Source organism: Cuculus canorus, chromosome 5 (assembly GCF_017976375.1).
Source record: "Cuculus canorus isolate bCucCan1 chromosome 5, bCucCan1.pri, whole genome shotgun sequence".
Taxonomy (NCBI): Eukaryota; Metazoa; Chordata; class Aves; order Cuculiformes; family Cuculidae; genus Cuculus; species Cuculus canorus.
In genome coordinates, this window is record NC_071405.1 from 36,713,308 (window position 1) to 36,736,196 (window position 22,889).

The 22,889-nt window shown below is 35.4% G+C and overlaps 1 protein-coding gene across 6 annotated transcripts in view; it reads left to right on the forward strand.

The window, feature by feature from the left end:
* SBF2 (SET binding factor 2) overlaps positions 1 to 22,889 on the forward strand; it is a 259,658-nt gene that overhangs the window by 139,126 nt on the left and 97,643 nt on the right. For 5 of the 6 annotated variants that reach the window (XM_054067549.1, XM_054067552.1, XM_054067555.1 and 2 more), the window contains exons 7-16: positions 6,844 to 6,976; positions 8,560 to 8,668; positions 9,352 to 9,465; positions 10,266 to 10,343; positions 12,581 to 12,694; positions 13,217 to 13,345; positions 14,072 to 14,170; positions 18,495 to 18,699; positions 21,039 to 21,148; positions 22,158 to 22,307. In XM_054067549.1, the coding sequence (XP_053923524.1) occupies positions 6,844 to 6,976; positions 8,560 to 8,668; positions 9,352 to 9,465; positions 10,266 to 10,343; positions 12,581 to 12,694; positions 13,217 to 13,345; positions 14,072 to 14,170; positions 18,495 to 18,699; positions 21,039 to 21,148; positions 22,158 to 22,307 (1,241 nt within the window). The remainder of the gene's footprint in view (positions 1 to 6,843; positions 6,977 to 8,559; positions 8,669 to 9,351; positions 9,466 to 10,265; positions 10,344 to 12,580; positions 12,695 to 13,216; positions 13,346 to 14,071; positions 14,171 to 18,494; positions 18,700 to 21,038; positions 21,149 to 22,157; positions 22,308 to 22,889) is intronic. The other variant, XM_054067554.1, reaches the window with a different exon arrangement.

Here is a 22,889-nt window from a genome sequence, read left to right on the forward strand (position 1 = left end):
ATTTGGTATTTACGTCCTTGCCATGTGAGTACTTTCTATATATGAAAGCCTTATTTGGTTTGATTTGGTCTGTTTTACCTTCTATTGTCTTTGCTACTTTATGGAGAAAACTCATTTGGTAAAATTCTTGGCTTATCGGTCTCACTTTGTTTAAGTAGAGCTTTAAAACTATGCATATGAAATGGTTTTACACTCCTCTCAGGGATAAAGACGTTATTATTTAAGTATTTTATTATTAATTATATTTAGCTCTATGATTGTCTCTGAAAAAAAATATGTGCTGATCATGTTCACTCCGGGTGTTGGCAGAGTTATGTTTCAAGGCTTAAGGAATCCAGAGGGGGTTGCTACTCTTTTATGTAGGTCTACAGAGGGATTTAATTACATTGGAAATAAAGAAGTGATATCAGCATGCAAATGACAGACATCACTGCGTGTCTTTCTAACTAGATCATATGCCGTGCTTAATCGCAGTTTCCTTGTGCCTGTGTAATTTTGGGTTTGGATGACAACCTTCTGCTTGACTCAGTGTCAACAGAACACAGTTGATATTGTTGGACTTTGGGGGAACAACAGTGATAAGAGTATTTATCCATTAGTCTCTTTGATATGCTGTTCAATGATCAGTTGGCTTTTATGGCATTTATACCATAATCATTCTGTATGGTCATCCTGTTCCTTACCTCTTTGCATCCTGCCCAAAGGCTGGTTTGTCTTTTCAACTCTGCTTCTTACAAAAAACCTACAACATTCATGATTCGGATACTGGATTGCCTACAGTTCCAAAATCAGAAGTTTCGACTTCCATACCACCCATCACAGCCACGTGTGCGCTCAGAAATTAGTACAAACACTTTATTCACTAAGTATTTGATGTTTTGAGGGCACCTTAGCAGAAGGCTCTGTGCTTTGGAGACGGCTTCTCTGCCTCCTTAGTGTGACAATGACCAATTAATTTCTTGGAGTCCTTGTCTGACTTGTGTTCTCTGTGTTACCTGGCCAGAAAGCAGCATAAGTTAACCCTCACAAAACTCTTGGCTGTGATTTAATCGTGTAGTGTACAATGCAGTCCTACTCTAATGACAGAACTGCATAATCTTCTAAATGTGTGTTGATTCGGAACTGAATGACAAGACAATTTTGGGGAGCTGTTTTAACTCTGCATAGTGGATTTGAGATACTATGCAATTTTTAGATTGACGAATGCCATTTGGCAAGAATTACCTATATAAGTAATGAGTACAATTGTTACCTCTTATTTATTACTTGTATTTTGATCATTAGCAGTGCTATTCAGCTACATCTAAAAATATAAAGAGGTTTGTTTTTCTCTACTTTTTTCCCAGTTATCTTTAGAGCTTGACAGTGCCTGGCACAGAACTTCTACTGTGCACTCTCCAGTGGCCTTTCAGAAAGGCTTTTCAGTCTTTGTTGACCCATTTCCTGGATTAGTCTGGCTAAGTTATGGATTATTTTGTCTATTAAGCTCTTTATTGTGTCCCGTAATTCAAGAATGACATATGGGCATAATAATGTGTTCAACTAGTTGTGCTTCCAAATCCATGTTTATAACTCTTTACAGAAGTCTGGAGAAGTTGGTGGTAGTATTTCCATTTCATGAAATATAGAGGACAGTTAATAATTTGTCAAGTACACTTTGTGTTTGCTATTTTTTATTCATGCCTAAATAAATACTTAAATTCTAGAACAACAGGAAGCAGGCAGAATGATACATTTGTTGATGTAGGATGTTAGATAATTTAGTACAAATTACGGATTCTTTAAATACTTGACAGCAGTGAAGGTCAGGAAGCCTCCATTCAAAATTTTCCAGCATATGTATAATATTTGACAGGATGTCTGTCTGTCTGTAGACTGCGAAAGAGTAATCTGTAAAAATCAACTTGTTTGTTGTTTCTCGTGTTGTCTGTTTATGCCCTGACAAATTAGCATCGGATGTAGTGTGGAGTCTGAAGAGCAGTATACGGTTCAAGGTTACAGACAGACACAATTGTGTCTTGTAGCATGAGGAAACTGGGCTTAGGCAGTTATTCGGAAATGTTTGTTTTCAGTAAACAACATACAGGGCTTGAAACAACACCTTGGTGGCTTGGTCAAGTAATTTAATAAATGGTTGAAATAATTTAAAAAAGGAAAGTCATCAAAAGTATTGGTATTTATAATTTGAGCCCATCAGATGTAGATTTCCTTCACATTCATTATATGGCTCATATTGCTGGAAACATATGTTCCAAAGTAGGCGTGAAGCAATAATTTTGTATTCAGTTAGTATCTATCATCTTGAAATGAACAAAATTCCAGATTTGCTGTCCATATTGTACACTTGATTTTATATATTTTATGTTCTTCTGTGCTGTACGGAGACTATTTAAGGAAAAAAAAGAGAGAGAAAAGCCAAACAACCGATACTACAGTAGCTGTCTGGGCTGTACAAGTAGTTCAGTCAGTGGAAGTAGTCAGTCAGAAGTGTCTTGCCTGGGTTTCCCTGTCCAAGCGCATTTCCAAACTGAGTAGCCTGTGTTCAAGAAGTTGGTCAGTATTGGTGACTGGCTTCTCAATGGAAGAGCAAACAAATAAACCCAAACAAAACACCAAAAAAACTTCAGAATCTCTCCTTAGGTATAAATTAGTATTTCTTAGGCTGTGAAGCTTTTATTCAGGAAAGAAAAGGGTAACAGCAAACTTAAGTTTTCACTTTGAACTGGCTTTTGTGAAAAATGCCTAAAGAAAGGACCTTGGTACTTTATTGTTATTTCTTGTAAGTTATTTATGCATTTTATATGAACTCTGATTACACAGCACAAGTGTACAACTCTCGTTGTTGTATATTCATTTATATTGTAGGTACCTTGCAGAAATGAAAACAATTTTGTTTTCAAATGCAGTCATGCAAGATTCCTAATCTCCTTTATTCTGTTCCTGCTGAAATCTGGCCAGTTTTGGTGTGGTGACTTTCTGCTTTTTATGCATTCAGAACACAGAAAATGGTTAAAAGAACATACAAATAACTTTTAGATGGGTCTTCGATCCGTTGGACATTCCAGGTTCAACTTGGAGTTAAGATCATCTATAAAGTTATGTCTGTTACATAAGGTAACTATTGCACCTTTCCCTCACCGGTTTCTTGTACAAGCTTGGATTTAGCCCAGATGGGCTGACAGAGTGTGCAGGAGAATCTGTGTCCTGCCCTTGGATTTCTGCTGCCCTGCTGAGGAGTTTCCTTGTGCAGGGATTATAGCCAGTGATAGATTGCACAGCAGTAGTTCACAGCTCTGCTTTTAATTGCTTCTTCCAAGGATTTGCTAACTTATTCGTGTGACAGAGATTGCCAGACTGGAGAGACAGTGCATTTTATCCCTCCCTCTTGATCTGTGAGTAGTTGGCCAGTGAGCTTTCCTTGCCCCTGCCAGCCTGTCTAATTGTCTACTTCCTTTGGTGATGGCTTTCATTTGTCCGTGTTCAAACTCCCATAGAAGGTTGAATATTTCCCAGTATCCTTACTGTTTTTTTCCTGCTATTACTTAGGAGACCTGCTGATTTATGAGACGTGTTTAGATGCTCTCAATTTTGGTTGCTTTCATAAAGTTCTGTGAATCATAGTATGGTTTGGGTTGGAAGACACCTTAAAGATCATCCGGTTCCAACCCTCTGCCATGGGCAGGGACACCTCACACCAGACCAGGCTGCCCAAGGGCCCATCCAACCTGGCACTGAACACCTCCAGGGATGGGACAGCCACAACTTCCCTGGGCAACCTGTGCCAGTGTTTCACCACCCTCCTCATGAAGAATTTCTTCCTAATGTCTAATTTTAAGCCATTCCAATTAAAGCCATTCTCCCTCTTCCTATCACTCTATGCCCTTGTAAAAAGTCCATCCCTGGCTTTCTTGTAGCCTTTTAGGTACTGGAAGGCCCTTATTAGGTCTCTGCAGAGCCTTCTCTTCTCCAGGTGGAATAACTCCAACTCTGTCAGCCTATCGTCATAGGGGAAGTGTTCCAGCCCTCTGATCATCTTCGTGTCCCTCCTTGAATAAAGCAATGCTTTTGTCTAACTCAGCAAAGCTGGGGCTACATCTGGTGCGTTCATATCACAGCAAACATTTCAAGTTCATCTTGCAAGGCCAGTTAAAATGTAGTGAATATCTGAGAGACTAACTAGTGGAATGTAGTAAAAGCATGTTGGCAGTAAATATTCTTCTGTGTGGCATCAAGTTTATGCGTTGGAGATAGTTGCTAAAAATAACCATCTTAAATATAAAATTATATTGGTGCAGATTAAGCTACCATGAGAAGTGCTTTTGTGGAGTACAAACTGAAGCTTTATCTGCAGCCACTGATACACAGCAAAATCAGAATAATTTCCCTCATAAAACTATGAAAGCCTCAGCAACTGTATCATCTCTGCTTAACAGTTTAAATTTTAAAAAGCACATTTGTTTATTTCTTCTGGTTTTCCCCTTCCTTTTATTCCAGTAAGCCTTTTGAGTATAGTCCATTTGTCCTCCAGTCAAACCTTGAGGGGAAGCTAGAACTTCAGGACTCCACACTTGCTGTAGTTGAGTTCAGGTGACAAACTTGTTGTTGCTGTTGTACATTTCCTTGGCCACAGAGTTTTACAGAGATGAAGACCTTATTTTTCTGCTTGCCAAGAACATACTCTGTTAGGTACAAAAGTTGAACTTCAGCACTGAGTTTTTTAAAATAGTGTATGTGAACTTGGGTTCTTGAAAGAAACAATCAAGAAAAATCAGCAAGAAAAAAAATTACACTTATTTGGCATCCAAAATTTTCTTTAAATTGAAGACGCTTTCCAAAATCTATTTCTTAAAGTGATAAATATAAAAATCTCAGAAGTCATACAGGCTAACGCTATATATGAGCATGAAGATTACCTATATTAGCTGTACATTAGTTTATAACTCTAGTCCTTAGGAGACTGTGTGATCTTGTGCTTCACAGCCAATGTGTTCTTAATTTTTTACTAGAACAAAAAAAAAATTAGTCAAGGTAACTGTAATATTTTGTTTTGGCTTCACAGATGGGTATCAATAATAGAAAGTCAGCTGGTGTTCAAATGCCTGTGTTGCAGTTGTGAGTTGTGCAGAATGAAAAAACATCTCTTTCAAGAATGTTTAGGTATAGATATTTTGATCACAAGAGGGTTGTTTTTTGTAGACAGTTTAGTTGTACCAAATGTTGTGAATACTTATGAAAATTTGGGTATTATTTTCCTTCAGTAATACCTTAACTTGAAACAAAAAGTGTACTCCAAAACAGTCTTCTGTGATGGGAAAGGAGCAAGGGCACTTTTGCGTAAAAGGGGCAGCTGATGTTTTTAATTTCTCTCAGAGTTTTTTGAACAGGCAGCAGTTTCTAACTTTGTGTTTAAACATGTATATAGGCTCGTATATATATATGCACAAGAGAACACTACTGCAAGTTAGCTTCTAACCATTCACTGATAAGTGCTCCTTCATTCACCTGGGGAAACCGGTTTGATTTTTTTTAAGCACTATCCTTCCACTGTATATTATAAAGCAGATTGTTTCATAGTAGCACAAGAGTAATTATGCCACTGCAAAAAAATAGCAAATATTTGCAACACTGACCTTGTTTCAAAGTGTTGTAACAAAACCTTCTGTCTTTGAGCCCTCTTAAGTCTTTGCCTTTGATTTCATGAGTCTGCCCTTAACCGCCTTGGAGAACGGAGTTTGAAAGCACAGGCTATTATGTTATTATTTGAGTTGTTCATCGTAAGAGTTAAATCTTTCTTTCAACAACCCTCTCTTAATCATTGTCCTTTTATATTTATGAACCAAGTTGCCCTCCAGTGAAGCAGATTTTCATACAATATCGTAGAAAAAAAAGACTTGTTAAAACATGTAATAAAAATTACTTAAGCAGAACAAAGTTTTGCTTATCGTATGAATATAGTGGCTCTCGGTAGTCACACTTCTTATTGGGAAGATTATTGTAAGATAAGCAGTAGCTTTGTAAAGGTAATTCAGACTGTCTTACTGATAACACAGGATTTGTCCTCAGGGAAACATCATACATTCCAGCATATTTCAGGAAATTTCATTAATTTCAGCATATCTCACATCTCAGACATGTCTGTTTCTCAGGATGGGACTTTGTTTTTAAGGAAATGTATTTTTGGTTTTCCCTGAAAGCATGTGGCTTTGTCTCCTAGGTAAATTATATTGTCTTAAAGAAAAAAACATCATTTGATTCAAGAGTCTTATCCTAAATCTAATGGGGCTTGTTTTAGCCATCAGCTCTCCTTTAACATATCCTTCTAATGACACATACGCTCTTACTGCCCTTTTTTAACCTTGTGACTCCTAGAATGCTCTTCATGGAGCAAAAGTATGAATGTATTTACTAGGAAGTCTTTGTAATTTTCTTTGGAGCTTGGCGGTGTGTTTTGTTGTTTTTTCTTTTTTTCCCCCATGGAGATACCTAAAGGTTTAGAAGTTCGACCTGGAATTGAATTCTAGATACATGGAAGACTATGCAGGAGATACACATAATGCTGTTTGAAGTATTATTAAGCATTGCTGGGATTTGTGCTGAGAAGAGGAATCCTTGAAAATGGTATTGAAAGGGAGATGTAACACAACATATTTGAAATGTACAAATACATTCAGATACTATTTTAGCAACCTGAAATTCAGAAAGGAAGCTGCAGTAGTTAAGTACAAGGTAGTAAAACTTGGGGTTTAGCATTTTACGCATTTATTGTATGCTTTTTGAAAATTCCTCCAGAAGTTGGCACATTGTTACAGTTTTCTTGGTTTTGTTTTTTTTTTTCTTTTAAAGGCATCCAAAATGTGCTCAGCTTATTCTGTGCCGTGCTTACAGAAAATAAGGTTCTTTTTCACTCTGCAAGTTTTCAGAGGCTCAGTGATGCTTGTAGGGCTCTGGAATCTTTAATGTTTCCCCTCAAATATAGGTGAGTGAAGTTTTGATTCTTTGAACTCGAATTTCATCACTCATTTTGTAAACTATATTACATTGTCCTTAAGAAAAGGAGTTGTGCTATGTTTGTTCAAATAAGCAAAGGCTTTCATGATCATATAAATAAGTTGTAGTCTGTACACATCATTAATAAAAATCTGATTGCATCATGACAGTGGAAACAATTAAGAAAGAAACGTCTTACATGCAAATACAATAGCAACCCTACTCAAAACATTAGTCGAATGGTAAAACTTGACAGTGATGATCCATGAGTAATTTCATGGTAAAGATATGGAGAGATCTAATAACAGTCTGCTGTTACGTAAGACAAGGTGCATGACAGAAGAACAAGAGACTGAAGTCATAAGCCAAAACAGGGGAGAGGAAGGTTTCTGACTGTATGCAGGGAAAACATGTTCTATTGTGAGGTTAACTAAGCAGTGGAACAGAGAGCCTACAGAACTTCTGTCCCTGTAGGTTTTCAGGCCCCAACTGGACAGAGCCCAGGACAACTTGTTCTGGATTCGGTCTTGACCCTGTTTTGAGCAGAAGATTGAACTAAATGATCTCCTGGGGCCCTTTACAACCCGAAAGATTCCGTGTATCTAAGTTAACGTCTACATTAGCCTGTATCACAGTTTTAAGTTACTGGCAAATGTCCAACAGAGAATGAATTTAAGTGAACAAAGTGACCCTCTCTGAGAAGCCACATCTGAATCCAGCATTTTGAAATGGAGAACTTAAGCTATTTGGGTTTTTCAGGAAGAAGACATCTAATTCTGACACATCTGTCTTAAAAGATGCTTCTATTTTAATAGCATGTTTTTATTTCAACTATTTCAGAACTTGGCTTCATTTTAATATAAAATAAGAATGAAAAAATTGCTACTGAGTTTTGTCGTATGTTTCTTAATGCTAAAATTGTAATGAATGTAAATTTTTAATAAATATAAATTAGGTGTGGAAATGCATGGATCAATTTAGATCCAGATTTTCATGTAAAGACAAATTTTTTTTTAAATTCTCAAAGTAAACTGTATCTGAAATACAGAGTTCTGTATGTGAGGTTTAGTTGTCATTTCACTATAAAAGCAAAGGATTTCATTTAAAGATCTGTTATTAAAAATATATTCATGAAAGGCTGAACTGTAGATGTTTGGCTTAGAACTAGGCATGCTTTTGAAATGAAGGTTCTATCTTTAACTTTAGTGTCCTTGGTTACCTAAAAGTTACAGTCAAATTTAATGTCCATATAAGATAAATGTTGCAAATATAAATAGGCTTCTCTTAGTTTGCAAAATACACTTGTTTACAATAAATTGTAATTTAATAATATATGTAATTTTAATGTAATGTAGTAATTTCTGGAGTTTACGTGTCAGATGTTCATTTAACAGCATGACATATAAATTAGTGTTTAATTAATGCTTTCATATTTTGTCTTTTTAAAATGGAGATATCTATAGTAAATTTAGTATGTAACAGGGAGATTATTTTCTTCTAAAGAAAAATATGCTGTCCCATATGAAAGGTTAGTCAGAAGCGTTTATTTTATTTTATTTATTCTTTTCACAGTTATCCCTATATTCCAATTCTTCCTGCACAGCTATTGGAAGTTCTCAGCTCACCAACACCTTTCATAATTGGTGTACATTCTGTCTTTCGCAATGACATTCATGAGCTTGTAAGTATGTCTGTCCAGCATATTCATAGTCCCAATGTCATTTATGGTATTTAGTTGCAGATATTTTTCATGCTTCAGAGAGGTTTATAGGAGCAGTTCGTGTAAGTTTGAGATATTACTGTAGAAAACAAAGCAAGACAATCAGGTGAAGAAAAAAGAAAAAGCATCCTTTCTTTTGTAAATACATTGAGACTATAAAGTAGAAATTATTTTATTGCAGTGCATAACAGAGAGGCATCAATCCATTTCCAGCTTTGTATGTGTTTGTCATGAATCTGAACAATTCACTTACGATATTCAGTTGCGTCCTCGATTATATTATTTTAATCCTTGCTTTTTAAGGATGTATAATTTTACTTACAGTTGTTCCCACTATGTATTTTTGCAAACAACCTATTAGATATCTCAGATCACTGAACACAGGCCGAACATCTAGAAACAGAAGTCACTGTTAGAAGTTTGGCCTAATTTAACTTTCTTTGGTTTGCATTCATTTTTCATGGCTAGATTCAGTAATATGAAGTATTTGGAGTATTTCCTTTATCATAAGCATTCTGTACATTGAAGTTAGTACTGTTTCAATTTGCTTATTTTAACTTAAGTGCAGATCATGAAATTTGAACTGTTTTTAACCTATGCTCACGCTATGCACTACCAATAACGTGTGTGTTTGTCCCTTACAGTTAGATGTAATCATAGCAGACCTGGATGGAGGCACAATTAAAATTCCTGAATGTATTCATCTTTCTCAGCTGCCAGAGCCACTGCTACATCAGACTCAAATGGCGCTTTCTCTAGTATGTTTTGATACAAACCCTATTTTCCACCCTCTCATATATTTTCAAAAAATGAAAATTGAATTTCAGTATTAAATTGCTTTCAAACACATTGGAAATGTGAGATTTAAAACTATCATTCATGCCAACATTCCTGGTTTTACAATAATTTATTGTCTGAAATTAGGGTGAATATTATCATTAATTTACTGCAGTTTTTTTTTTTTTTACTATTCAGAATGTAGGTAGTACTTTATTCCTTGCCTAATAATGATTTTTTAAAAAGTTCAACCACAGTATTTGAGCAGCATTGTTACAATTCAGGTTAGCTTCTTTTCTATTTTTGTAAATTATTTTCAAACTCAAAGTTTTAATGTTTATTTGTGCGATGCCTCTATATAAATATTCAAGAATGATTGATTCTGCTTAGGGAATCACCAAAAGAAGTATTTCAATTTGTCTTTCTACCGTCTTTGTCATAAATTAGAAAACATCTTATTTGGAGGCTTCTGAACAAAACTGATATTAAGGAGAATTTTCTGTCTGTTAATCTGTTTCAGATTGATCAACTCGAAAATTCCTAAGTGTATTAACAAGCTTTATTGACTGTAATAGGAGTTTTTGATAACTAGCTCACTTTTAAAAACCTGAAGCTGAGAAATTAATCCCACTTTTATTTCCATAGTCTTCAGGATTTAACTCAGTCTATTATTTGAGGTACTTAGTATCAGTGAATATTAATTTGAGAAAGAAAAAAAAGAGTAATTTATTCTTTCCTCGGCAAAATAAGGGAAAAAGATTTTGTTTAAAAAATTCTCTAGGTTTTGCATCCTGATTTGGAATCAGCAGATTATGCATTCCCTCCCCCACGAACAGCTTTATCACACTCAAAAATGCTGGTAAGATTTCTGTGTTATGTCTGATTTTCTTAAGCAGAAAACTGTTCAAGTTTTAGACTAACCTTCTGATAAGAATTCCTGCTTCGTGTTTTCTTTTCCGTATCCATAGTCTTTATGGTAGTATTATTATTATAGTAGAAAAGAAATAGACTTCACATTGTGTCCTCTAATAGCCTTCTAATGTGTTAGAAGTTTTTATAAATATATTGCTGTCTGTTAAGTTAAATTTGTGCCTTCTCTGTTTTGTAAGCTAGTAAACCTGCAGAATTTTACATGAGTGGACAAAATTGGTCTTTTTGTGTGTTTGTGTAAATGTTACAATCAAATCACCTTATGGACATGCACCACCCTCTCAAAAAACGTTCAGAAATATTAAAAACATCATTCATGATCTATATGTTTAGCGTAAATATGAGTAAAGATAGGAGTGTCAGCAAAACTTATCACTGCTTTTACAATAATAATCATAATATACACCGTATGCTTGGAAATATTGGGAAAGGAGTTATGTGGTTTTTAACCATACATGGTTAAACGGCTTTTAGGAAACTCAACCTGAATGGAAATATATGTAATTGTCTGTACTAAAAAAAGTCTGTAGAAAGTTTTCTGCTAAGATCTAGTTAATTTAAATTAAAAGTAGTTGTGAAGCCACGGTAACTTAAAAACTCAGTAAAGCTGCTGGGTTTAGCTTGTAGGAGTTGAGTTGCTGGTCCAAACTAAAATCCAAAAGCCGGTTCAGTTTAAGAACACACGCTGGGTTTTTTGTGTAGGTGTATTTGAAAATGAAAAAACTTTTAAGTACTACAGTATATTTGTGGTTCTTATTTCTTTCTTTAAGATTGTTTATTTTCATTGCTGGAGACAAGAAATGTCATCCAGATTACATTTAAACGAATGACAGAATTCAGCTAAGATCTCACTTTGAAGAGTGAAGTTATAAATTAATATAGTTTTGTATCAAAATAAGAATTTTGTTAAATCTGAAAGAAATTACTATGTTTTCATTTTGTCCAAAAAGTCAGGGTATGAAGGTACGTGTTAAAAAAAGCCTTTACAAAATTAATTTTAAAATAGAATAACGTCAGTCATGTTCCTGTGAAGACTAAACCAACATCTAGAAAAATATTCCAACAGGATAGCTTTATAGAATCTTATGTATACCTAAACTTATTTCTTGAAAAAAATCATTACAAGCTGTAATTTATTTAGGTTTATTTACCTGTTGATTAGCTGATCAGCTAGGTGTTTATCTGGTTTGTTAATCTAATATACTTTCCTGCGCGTAACTTACAAAGTTAGAGCTGGTTTAAAGTGTGATTTGAGACATTATAACACCTGAGGTCTTAAAAATGGTTTTAGGACCTTGAGTTTTAAACATGGCTGCAGTCTGAGCAGCCACATGAGCTAAGATGAAATAGCACAGGTGACACAGGAAATGATCACAATCTTTAGTTGCATCTGGGCCAGCTGAAGATGTCAAAGCCCCAAGTCTGACCTCAACTGTTCACATGATTTCCATTAGCCCAGCGATGTTTGTGTAAGCATTCCCTTACTCGCTTAAATAAAAATAAACTAGGACCTTAAAGATCTACTATTTAAAACTTTTTAGACTAACCCTGGCTTATTTTAGCTGCAGTAGATTGGCAAAGGAAGACACGAGTTGGAGTCCTAGACAAATAGCTGAGCAAACTTGGAGCAATCTCCTCAGCTGGCAGAGCCACAGTGGATGGCTGTGGTGATGCCAGGGATACTCTTGAGTCTGGTTCCCTCAGCAGCAGCAATGCTGCCTTAGTCTCCTGTGGTTCCCTGCTCCCCCTGCCCACTTCAGTGGCACTGCTTGTGTACTGCCACACTTATTTTAGGGAATAAATCCAGCCTAAAGTACCCCCTTTTATTTATTAGCATTGGTTTTCTCTGATGGCACTTCCTTTGTGTGGTTCAGCACGTGACCACCTCAACAGTTACACTTGCATTGGCCAGAGGCTGTTGTGCAGACATAAAAGAGAAGCAGGAGAAAACAGAATTATGTACTGAATGTGTTGTTGCCATCTGTGAATAAGTCAGTGAAAGTGTAGTTACATACAAAATAGGTTTGTATGTGTATGAGTCTCCACTTCTGTGCTGCACTGCTGCATTGTGTGATGAATTTGTAGGCGTTTCTGAGATAGCGTTTTACAAGTTTTGAAAAACTTAGAATACAGTGTTTTGACAGCATATTCAATTACTGCTTACAGGATAAAGAAGTGCGAGCGATCTTCCTTCGGCTATTTGCACAACTTTTCCAAGGATATCGGTCATGTCTTCAGCTGATCAGAATTCATGCGGAGCCAGTAATTCACTTCCACAAGGTAAAAGTGAAGCAGTTACATATGTTTAGTTAGTATTAGTTCCTATCATATTATTTCCACGAGCTTACTCTTTGAACAGGAGTTAAAGTTTAAAATGATAAAATACAATAATCTGCATGTGATAAGCAAATCCTTTTGGCATGTATCAATGCATTTTAGTGGAACTAATTGCAGGGACAGTGGTGAGATGTGAAACAAAGTTAACATTAAAATTTAATACAAAGAAACTTGGGTAGTCAATAAGGAATTCTGAAAACATATGTACGTATCTGGAAGGCAATACTTGAAATTAATATTTTTCTATTTTAATACTTGTGGATTTATAAAATCTTTGCATCAGACTTCCTCTTATGTCACTCCTGAATTTAGGTATAAAGATTCTAGGTAATACAAAAGATTTAATTAGAATGTACCATATCTTAGCATAAGCTGGTGAAAATGTTTAACTAGTACATAAATAGATGGGTTTAGTTTTGATACTGATAAAATACATACTTTTTATTTTTCCTGTCTTTATTGCAGGCAGCCTTCTTGGGGCAGCGAGGCTTAATTGAGAATGACTTTCTAACCAAAGTTCTCAATGGAATGGCATTTGCTGGTTTTGTGTCAGAGCGGGGTCCTCCTTTCAGAACCTGTGACCTTTTTGATGAGGTGAAGACTGTTTCTGTATCCCCAAGTGAATTAAAATGTGAAAAATTAATAAAATGCTTCTGAGTCCTTACTGTTCATTATATGAAGTTTATACTAAACTTATCAATGCTCCTTTTCTACTAAGAATACATTTCTAGCTTACTCCCATGAAATTATGCACTTCTTATGTGTATAAACAGTTGTAGAAGTCATGATAATGTTGTTCCTTTTGTCAGGTTTGGAACTTCATAAGGCATCACATATGGTAGTACAAAATTATTTGGAATAATCTAATTGTATTATTAGAAGCATTGAGAATATCGTTTACATATTTTAAATTAAATACAATCCCGACAATATAAACTGGGACCAACATTTTTTTCTTTTAAAAAGTATTGCTTTAGTTTTTACTGTGCTGGCTTGTATTTGAATGTAGAGTACAAATAGAGTTGATATTAATTTTGCATGGTAGTAGTATATATGATAAATATTAATTGTGAAATGGTAGTGGTATGTAGATTTTAGGTGTGTAGGAATTTCTGTGTTAGGTAGAAATATAAAATCTGGTAACAGAAGCTCTATAAGAAAGTGAAAATGTCTTACGTTCCAAAGCCACGTGACATTGCACATTTTTCAGTGTTCAGTTTTCTTTGCTCAGTTTCAATTTAAGATACCATTTCATAACTTAGATAGGAAAGAAATTATTTTTAGTTGAATTATAAACATTTGTATTCTTTTTTTTTTAAGCTGGTAGCCTTTGAAGTCGAAAGAATTAAAGCTGAGGAAGGTAATCCACCAAAAGTGATAAAGCATGTTAGAGAACTTGCAGAACAGCTCTTCAAAAATGTGAGTTTACTATACCTGCTGCACTTCTAGAGTTGAGATAGTACATTGAAAATTCTTATTTCTGAGATTAATCCAGTATCTACAAATGTTGATGACCACTTGTGGTAGTCATCATCTGCGTTGTGACAAAAGACTTTTGAACTTCGAATGTCGCTAATTTTGTACATGTGAAGGAAGTTCAGTATAGTAATGTTGATTTATTAATGCTGATGTTGATTTCCCTATTATTCTATTTTCCTAATGTGTATTTTATATAACATATATAAACTGTTATTTTCTCTGCTGCAACCTGTCCATGCCGAATACGTCTTTTTTCTTGCCTCTCAGCAGTCTTCCATGTGAAAACTATACATTCAGTTTGGCATAATGAAGACATTCAGCAGATCTTTCCTGCTTTGCAATCCAGTCCCTATGGTTTGTGTGCTTAGCAAGCACTATTTCATTTCTTACAGCTTAGTTCTTGGACTCCTTAGGTTTCCTAGAATACTATTTCCAGTTTCATTCTTGCCTTCCTATCAGACCTTTGTATTACACAATGCTTCTGTAAAATCTTTTACTGTTTCATTAGTTGGGTTTTCAGGGTTTTTTTTTTTTTGGCTTTATTTCTGGGTTGGGGGAGGATGAGATCAGCTGTTCTCCCCTTGCACCTTCCCGTCATTGTTCATTGTTCAGACTCCATGAAGCAGTGTCTATTGCGCAGTCAATTAACACCTTTATTACCCTTTCTTTTCTATATCCCACTTCCCCTAAACTATGATTTACAGCTAAACCTCTATAAAAAAATCACAATAATTACTAAATACTGGTAAGTTCTGATGTGTGTGGGAAGGGTAAAGCACAGTTTGGGTTGTGTGTTTCTTTTTTTCCAAAAAGAATTGCCGCTAAGCATTTTTTCAATGTCCACAGTATCTTTGTTTGGGGTAAAATTAGTATCTTCTATGTAGGAAATCCAAAACTTGGGGACCACATTCAGCAGTCTTTTGTCATTAGGTCATTTGTCATTAGGATTTGGATAGTCCAGGTATTTCAAGTAAATGGAATGTGTGGACAGTAAGAGAAATGAGATTAGACTGGCTTTAATATTGTCCTTCGCTGTAGTACCTTTTTGTCTACCTTCAGACACTTACTTGCTCACTCCATCTCTCTTTTACTCTGAAACTGTCTCATTATTGCTATGTTTTTTTGAAGGAACAAATTGATACACATTTAAATCTACCTTGTTGACGTTAGAATAAAGAGCAAATACATCTTAGTGGACTAAAACTAGTTCACATGTAAAAAATTGTATGAAATGTTGTCTCTTGTCCATACTTACTGGAGGTGTTAATGTGATATTCTTACACTGACACTTCAGACTATGGTAAGAGGATGTATCCTGTGGAAAATGAAGAGAAATGTCAGGCATCGGAATTATTGTTCACAGATTCACACAGAATCTGCAATAAGATATTACTTATTCCATGGTGTACCTCCTAAGCCTATAGCAGTCTCTTAATTGTAAAGTACTAATGGAATCATCTTCTATTACAAGCTAAAATTAAGTTATCAGAATTAAAAACTCATGAATAAATATGAAGTTCTCTGGCAATGATTTAATAATAATGCTGTATATAGCAATGTGCATTTTCCAAATTCAGGTTTTTCTTTCAGGTTAACACTGTCAGAAAGTATATTAGATGGTGGATCCATTGCATTCAGGACTTTTAGTTTCATTAGAATATCAGTTGCCAATACTAAAGTAAATTAGTCTGGTTCTTTTTCATCAAATGGCAGAGATGAGTGAATTAAAATCTACAGACAATAGAGAAGAAAAAATGGGGAGTATTGCACTAAAGTTTATTTAAAATCAATTTATCTTTTAAAAGTTTTTATTTACTGAAGATCTAGGGCTGTAATGATAGAAGCATAGGATTATTAGAGTACTGTTTCCATAAATATGGGAAATTGCTGTGAAAAATGTTGAGCATTGGTATTTGTTTTCTAGTTAATATAGATCCTTTTTAGAATGAAGGAGCCTATAAAGCGTAAATGAATGTGCTTATATGCAACTTTTCACTTACATTATTTGTCAAAATCAGAGTGAATACTGCTACATTTTAGACTTTTCTTACCTTGAGATTTACTTATACCATTGTGATTGACCTGTTACTTTGCTACCACTAAATCAATGACTTGGTATATTTGAAAGTCAGATATTTTTAGTAGCTGTGCCTACCAGCTATCTTGGATTAAAGCACTGTGATCAGTAGCATTGCTTCCGTAAATTATGCCTAGAGCAGCCTTATTTGAAACTCGCTGCCTGACATATTTTGACATCTTGTTCCAGTTTAAATAGTCATCATAATGTAGCTGTGACAGTCTAAATACGTATGTGAAACAAGATTTGTTAGGGAGAGTTAGCATTTGTGTTAGTCTAGGTAGTAAAAGTGGAAAATCTAGACAAGTTTTTGGCATTTACTACTTCCGTAGTTGAAGATGTTAGACTTATGTTCCTAATAGCATATACAGCTGGGATTAAAGTAACGCTTTGTGTCTTTCCTCTGGAACTCTCTTCTTCATGAGATGGAACATGGAATAGTTATTCTCTCTTTCTGGATTTTTCTGCTGTTTTCTGCTGTATTTTTCTGTTAGCCCCTGCTGAGATTGTGTTCCCATTCCCTGCCTTGCTTCTCCTGCTGCTCTCATCCCCCTAGCTAGATTTGTGGCTTGTTTCATTAAACTTTCCTCTGCAGAAAGTTGGTATGGCTAAGCAACTGGTTTGTTTTGACTGCTATTTCTCAAATTGGAGATCTCCTTGTTGCCTTGTCAAGCTAGCTCCTGTTTACAAGTTTTATTGCAAGCTAGTTGTGCTTGTGCAACAGAAACCTAATTGATTGAATAGCACTCTTTGGCAGTGGTACATCACCAGTAATAAGTAACAGGATAGAGTCAAATTGGAAAATAGTAAATTCAGACATGATTAATGATAGCCCGTGGTATATGAATGGAGAGAAGAAAATATCATGTTTTGTTTCATTGATTGTTACAAGATATGAGATGTGATCCTGTGAATGGTGATACAATCCGTGTGCAACATGTAGATCTCTGCTGTATTTTGGAAAAGGTACAACCTGAAGCCAGAAAAAAACCTCGAAGGAACAGGAAAAATTATCAACCTTTTGAGGGAAAAAAAAAATAAATAAATCGTGAATTTTTATATCTTGCTCTCTTCAGGAAATAATCTGAAATCAGTGTGGAAGCAGTTGAGTGATACTTACTGGTTTCTTATTACATAGTCTTACAGGTGGCTTGAACACCAAAGGAAGATGATGTATGTCCACATATAGGAACACATACTGCACTCATACTGTACCTTTCTGTTGTATGGCACATTTTGCTAATGTCTTCAATATCGCATGATAATGTGGAGATCAGGACAAATATAATATTTACATAGCAGCAGATGCAGCAGTTGTTTTGGCAAAACAATTCAGTATTCTGCAATGTGAAACTGATTTTTTAATTATTTTTCTTTAATTCTGAAGAAGCTTTATTTGGGGCTACTTATTACTTTTTTTTTTTTAAAAGCAAAAGAGAATAAAGGCAGTGAAAGACCAAGAGAAAAATCATTGTAGGTAAAAATATATTTTCACCATGAATGTTCGGATAGTTTTGCAACAATAGAATTCTTTTCTACCTGAGAGCACTTCAAAATCTGATGTGATAACTCTTTTTACTTTCTTTGTAATTTAGCCCCATCATTTATTCTCTTTGATCACCAGTATTATTTATTTTTCTTTTTTTTTAGGGCAAGCAGTGAGCTGTGTGATATATTTTTATGGGACACACAGAACATAGAAAATTGGTCCTTGATGAGGGCCTGCCATAGTTTGATACAACATGGATAAAAAAATGAATTTTCACTTTATAGTCTTGAACAAGATGAGAAAGTTTCTCAGCAATCGTTGAAGAGATTGTATGTTTTAATATTCTTCAGCTCACTCTCTGATGAAGAGGTTGATTGTCAAAGTAATTGTTGTTCAAGTCCTAGACACACACTGAGCTGCATAAAATAAGCCTAAGTTAAAGAGTGACTTTTTTTACTCTCTTTTCTTTTTGGATTTTGCACTTTGACAACAATAATTTTATAGCAGCCTTTAACAAAGTTGCAAGCGTTTCAGAGAATGAGTCAAGGGTGGTATGAATACAAACCATTATATTGGTCAGCTGTGTTAGATACTTGGCTTCTGAATCTGTTGGGAACGACAAGTGCACAAAACAATAATAAAAATGTATGAGACAGATGGTAACACTACATGTATAATGTTTTGCTTTTGACCTGCAGGAAAATCCCAATCCCCACATAGCATTCCAGAAAGTGCCACGGCCCACAGAAGGCTCTCATTTGCGGGTTCACATCCTCCCTTTCCCTCGGATCAATGAGTGCCGGGTGCAGGAGCTCCTCCAAGAAGGCCTCGCAAGGAGTCAGGGTGCTCCCCCTACCACCCGCGGGGACAAGAAGTGCGTCGTTCCAGCAGGTCCTCCTGTTGGTATGTTTACTTGTTTCCCAACTTACCTATCTGTTATCTTGTCTCATGAGTTGAACATATAATTAGCATGGCTGCACTGTGTTGCTCCCCATTTCATGTTCATACAGTATTTTACGACATCGGAGTAACCTTTAGTACATAGACTTTGCCCTTTTGCCTTTGCATCAGCCTTTGCTAAGTCAAACTTAGCAAAGTTTAAAGCCCTTTTGCATCAGCCTTTACTAAGTCAAACTTAGACTTAAACAGTGTGAATCGTGTAATTACTAACAACAGAAAAGGATTTAATCTGAGCTATTAAATTAGATATTGTCTACTCATCTAAGTCCGATGAATATCACCATAGGTTACTTGCAGGACTGGCTGAACCAACCATTAAACTGTCAGGGTTTCTCCTTTGATGCTTTTGGAAGATATGTAAATTACTAGGAAAAGGCAAGGAACAAACATAGCATCTAAAATAGATGTAAAAATAAATATACCTACGAAATATGAAGAAAAGGTGTAGACATTGTAGGCCTGTCAATTTAATTTTAATGCTAGAAAACGTCTATTAGTCATAGTCATATTCATTGCTGTGAATGATGGCATAAACAAGTATGTTTAGTAAACTTCAGGACACGTGAAACTGGAAGCGCTTGCAAAACTTTTGAAGGATTAAGTCAGAATTCAAATCACTCTTGAAAAATTAGAGATCTCATCTCAGTTGAATTTTGTCCTTTTCTATTGTTTTTCTTCAAATAAGCTATTGCACTTGCATAGACGCAGTCAGCTTACTAGTCAACAGTTCTTCAGAAATTAGTTTGGGGTTCGTAATGTTCATAGGGCAAACATGACCCAACTATGTCAACCTACTGCAAAAAAAGACAAACATCTTAGTAAGATGTATAAACAGGAGTACAGTCAGTGAACCCCATGGAGAAATCTTTCACTATACTCAGTGAGACCTCAGATAGACAGTTTGTATCCATTTTTGGACACTAGAAGACTATCTCCATTTTTGGCTCTGTTGGAGGGAGTCCACAAGGAAGCAACAAGAATGACCAGTGGTCTGGAGAATGTGACCTACGAGTAAGGATGGAGAGTTGTTTAGACTGAAAAATAGAAGACTGGGGGAACACATAATAGCAGTCTTCAATTACGTAAAATAGCAGTCTTCAATTACGTAAGAGGCTGTTAAAAAAAGAAAGGGAATAATCTGTAGTGATAAGAAATAATGAGTTTAATTGCAGCACAAAAGTAGAGCTATTTGTCAAGGAAAACTTGGTAAAATGAAGACTGTGAGGCAATTGAATGGGTTTCTTGTGAAGCCATGGAGTCTCTCTTATCGCAGAACCTTGGGAACATATTAGAAACATGAGAAATAACATAAATACAGTTGATACTGTCTAGGGACAGCAAGATGAACTGTACGGCCTCTTGAGGCCGCTTCAAGGCTTGTTTCTTTTGGGGGTTTTCTAGAATCTGTTCACCTGCATTTGCTGTTGACTATATAATTTTATCTGCTTCTTAGAGAATATTTGAAAGGTATGTACTTGTGTTCTATTGTCTTTCTTTAAAAGGCTAGATGCATGAGAAGATTTTCTTCCTTAAGAAGTTATTTTTTCTGTCAAAGTTTGTGTTGGGTTTAGTTTTTTTTCAAGGAACAGTTTCCACACTCATCCTCCCCACTGTCCTGTATGTCAAAAGCTAGTTAGGAGCTCATTATTATCTACAAGAAGGGCACATTCTGCATTTATGTTCTATTTACTTGAAACTAAAGAGAAAAGGAAGAATGGTAGTTCTTCCATTCTGCATTTATTTGAAAATTCAGAGCTAAACACTGCATTAAGGAAATAATCTTTAGATCTCAGCAAACTGGAACCTAGATAAGAGAACAGGTTTGTCAGGTATAATTCCATGTCACAGAATTCTTGGTGTGGCCAACAAATTCTTTAGGAAAAGAATTAGTTATTTACTGCTAGAAAATATGCAAGGCTTCACACTGTAGAACACACCACACACCTCCTTATATATTTTTATTAATTTGTATTTATTTATATATTTTATTAGTGTGTTAGAGGTTGGAATCTCTTTGTGCCTGTATGTTCTGAGACAAGTGGAACAAGTAGTAAGGAGAATCAACTGCTGTAGTTAAAATTCAGAACACTCTTCTTCAGATAGTATAGGGAAACCAGAGATTTAGGATCTTATGTGTATATGTCTGCTAATGGTATTTGTTTAACAGAACAAAATGGAGGACACGTTAAGTTTTTCTTCTCTTTTTAAAGAACTTTCTGGGATCCTTTATGGCTCTTACAGAAGATATTTCACAGATGTATTTTCTTCTCTTTCTTTCTTAGTTTCCATAATGGAAAAAGGAAGCACAGTTTTCAACAGTGCACAGAGGCTGGAAGTTGTTAGAAACTGCATCGCATTCATTTTTGAAAACAAATTTTTGGAGACTGAAAAGGTAATTACATAAAATTTTAACTTTCCCAAATAAACCTGCATTCTGTTAATGAGAAGATGGAGACTGACCTTATCACAAAGTACGTTTTGAAGCCATTTCAAATACTAATGATTATTTTAACCACTTAAATAAATTAAGTAAGCAATAAATCTGATCATCTAAATACAATTCTGTGTGTAATATGAAACTAATAGATTTGCAGACCTGTTTGTTATACTATATGGATGCGTTCATACCTTTTTTGGTAATTTATTCGCCTATTATAAATGTATTGTCCACATGGTATTTTTAAAAAATGGGTATATATTAGTCTAGCCGTATTTAGCAACACAGTGGGTTTTGACCTTTATCAACTTAGACATTTGGGAAACTTCAGTAATTTTTTGCTCCCTAGCGTGATAGATGTGTCCTTAGACAACGGGCTGCCTTCTCTTGTTTATCTATTACCGTCCATTAAATCTAGTCTAAAGAACCACAGTTGATAATCACTGATGTAGCACTTGCTGCATCTTTCAAACATTGACATAAATATTCTATTGGGACTGTTTAACTGCATAACAGTCTTGTGGCCTCATTACTATGAGAGGTATGCCACTTCTAAAGCCATTTGTCATTCACTGCTTATCAAAAAACATGCTGGTTGGCCTTGGTATGCTAACTTGAAACCTGGCCTGACAGGTACAGAATAGAGCACTTGCTTTCATGCACAATAATTAATTTCTGATTTAACATCCATTCAGTGCCTATGTGTAGTCAGTCATTTCTGTTTACAGGTATAGGTGAGAAATGCTGTTTAATTCATTTGAAAAAAAACATGGAAAAAATGTAGTACTTAATGACTCAAGCTAAATCAACTGTTATGTGGATGAGATACAAGCTAATGAGTAATTTCCAAAGCTATTCTTTACTATACCATCACTTACAGTTTCTTAATAAAGAGTGAATGATGCTTAGTATGGATAGTACCAATTAATTTCACTTTCATTAAGTTATATATTCTTGTCTCCAGACCCTGCCTGCAGCATTGAGAGCCCTGAAAGGAAAGGCAGCTCGGCACTGCCTGACACAGGAGTTAGGCCTGCATGTTAAACAAAATCGAGCAATACTTGACCATCAGCAGTTTGACTACATTGTGCGAATGATGAACTGTGCTTTGCAGGTATGGTATGTGAAGGTTATGATCTTGGTTTTCTTTGTTCTATCATTATGATAAGCAAAAAGTTATTTCGAGTGACGTGGAGAAGCAAAATAATAGGACTGTGTACTACAATGATGGCAGATACTACTTGACAGTGGATTTAAGATATTTTGTGGCTGAAAGGATAAAGGACAAAGTGCTCTAGTCTATACAGATCTGCTTGATATGAAAAACAGGATGAAAACCTTTCCTATTATTAATAATTTAATTATAATTTTGTTTTGATAAGTATTGAAGTGATTTATCTTAAGGGCTTTAAGTACTGTTTAAATTAATGGGTGTTAGCTTTTCCCTGACATTTGTAACTCTGAGCTCCTAAAATGTGTATTACCCACTGCTCAGTTTAAAAAAAGATGAGCTCATTCTCTTTGGCATCACAAGTGCAAATATACTGCAGGAAGAAGTATGCAGCTCAGGAGCAAGACATCTCCATGTTATAGAAAAGGAGCCGGCAGGGGAAAAAAAAAAGCTTGGTTGAGTAGGGAGACCTTGAGAGATATCAAAAAGAAGAGGAATGTCTATGAGCTTTGGAAGAAGAGACAG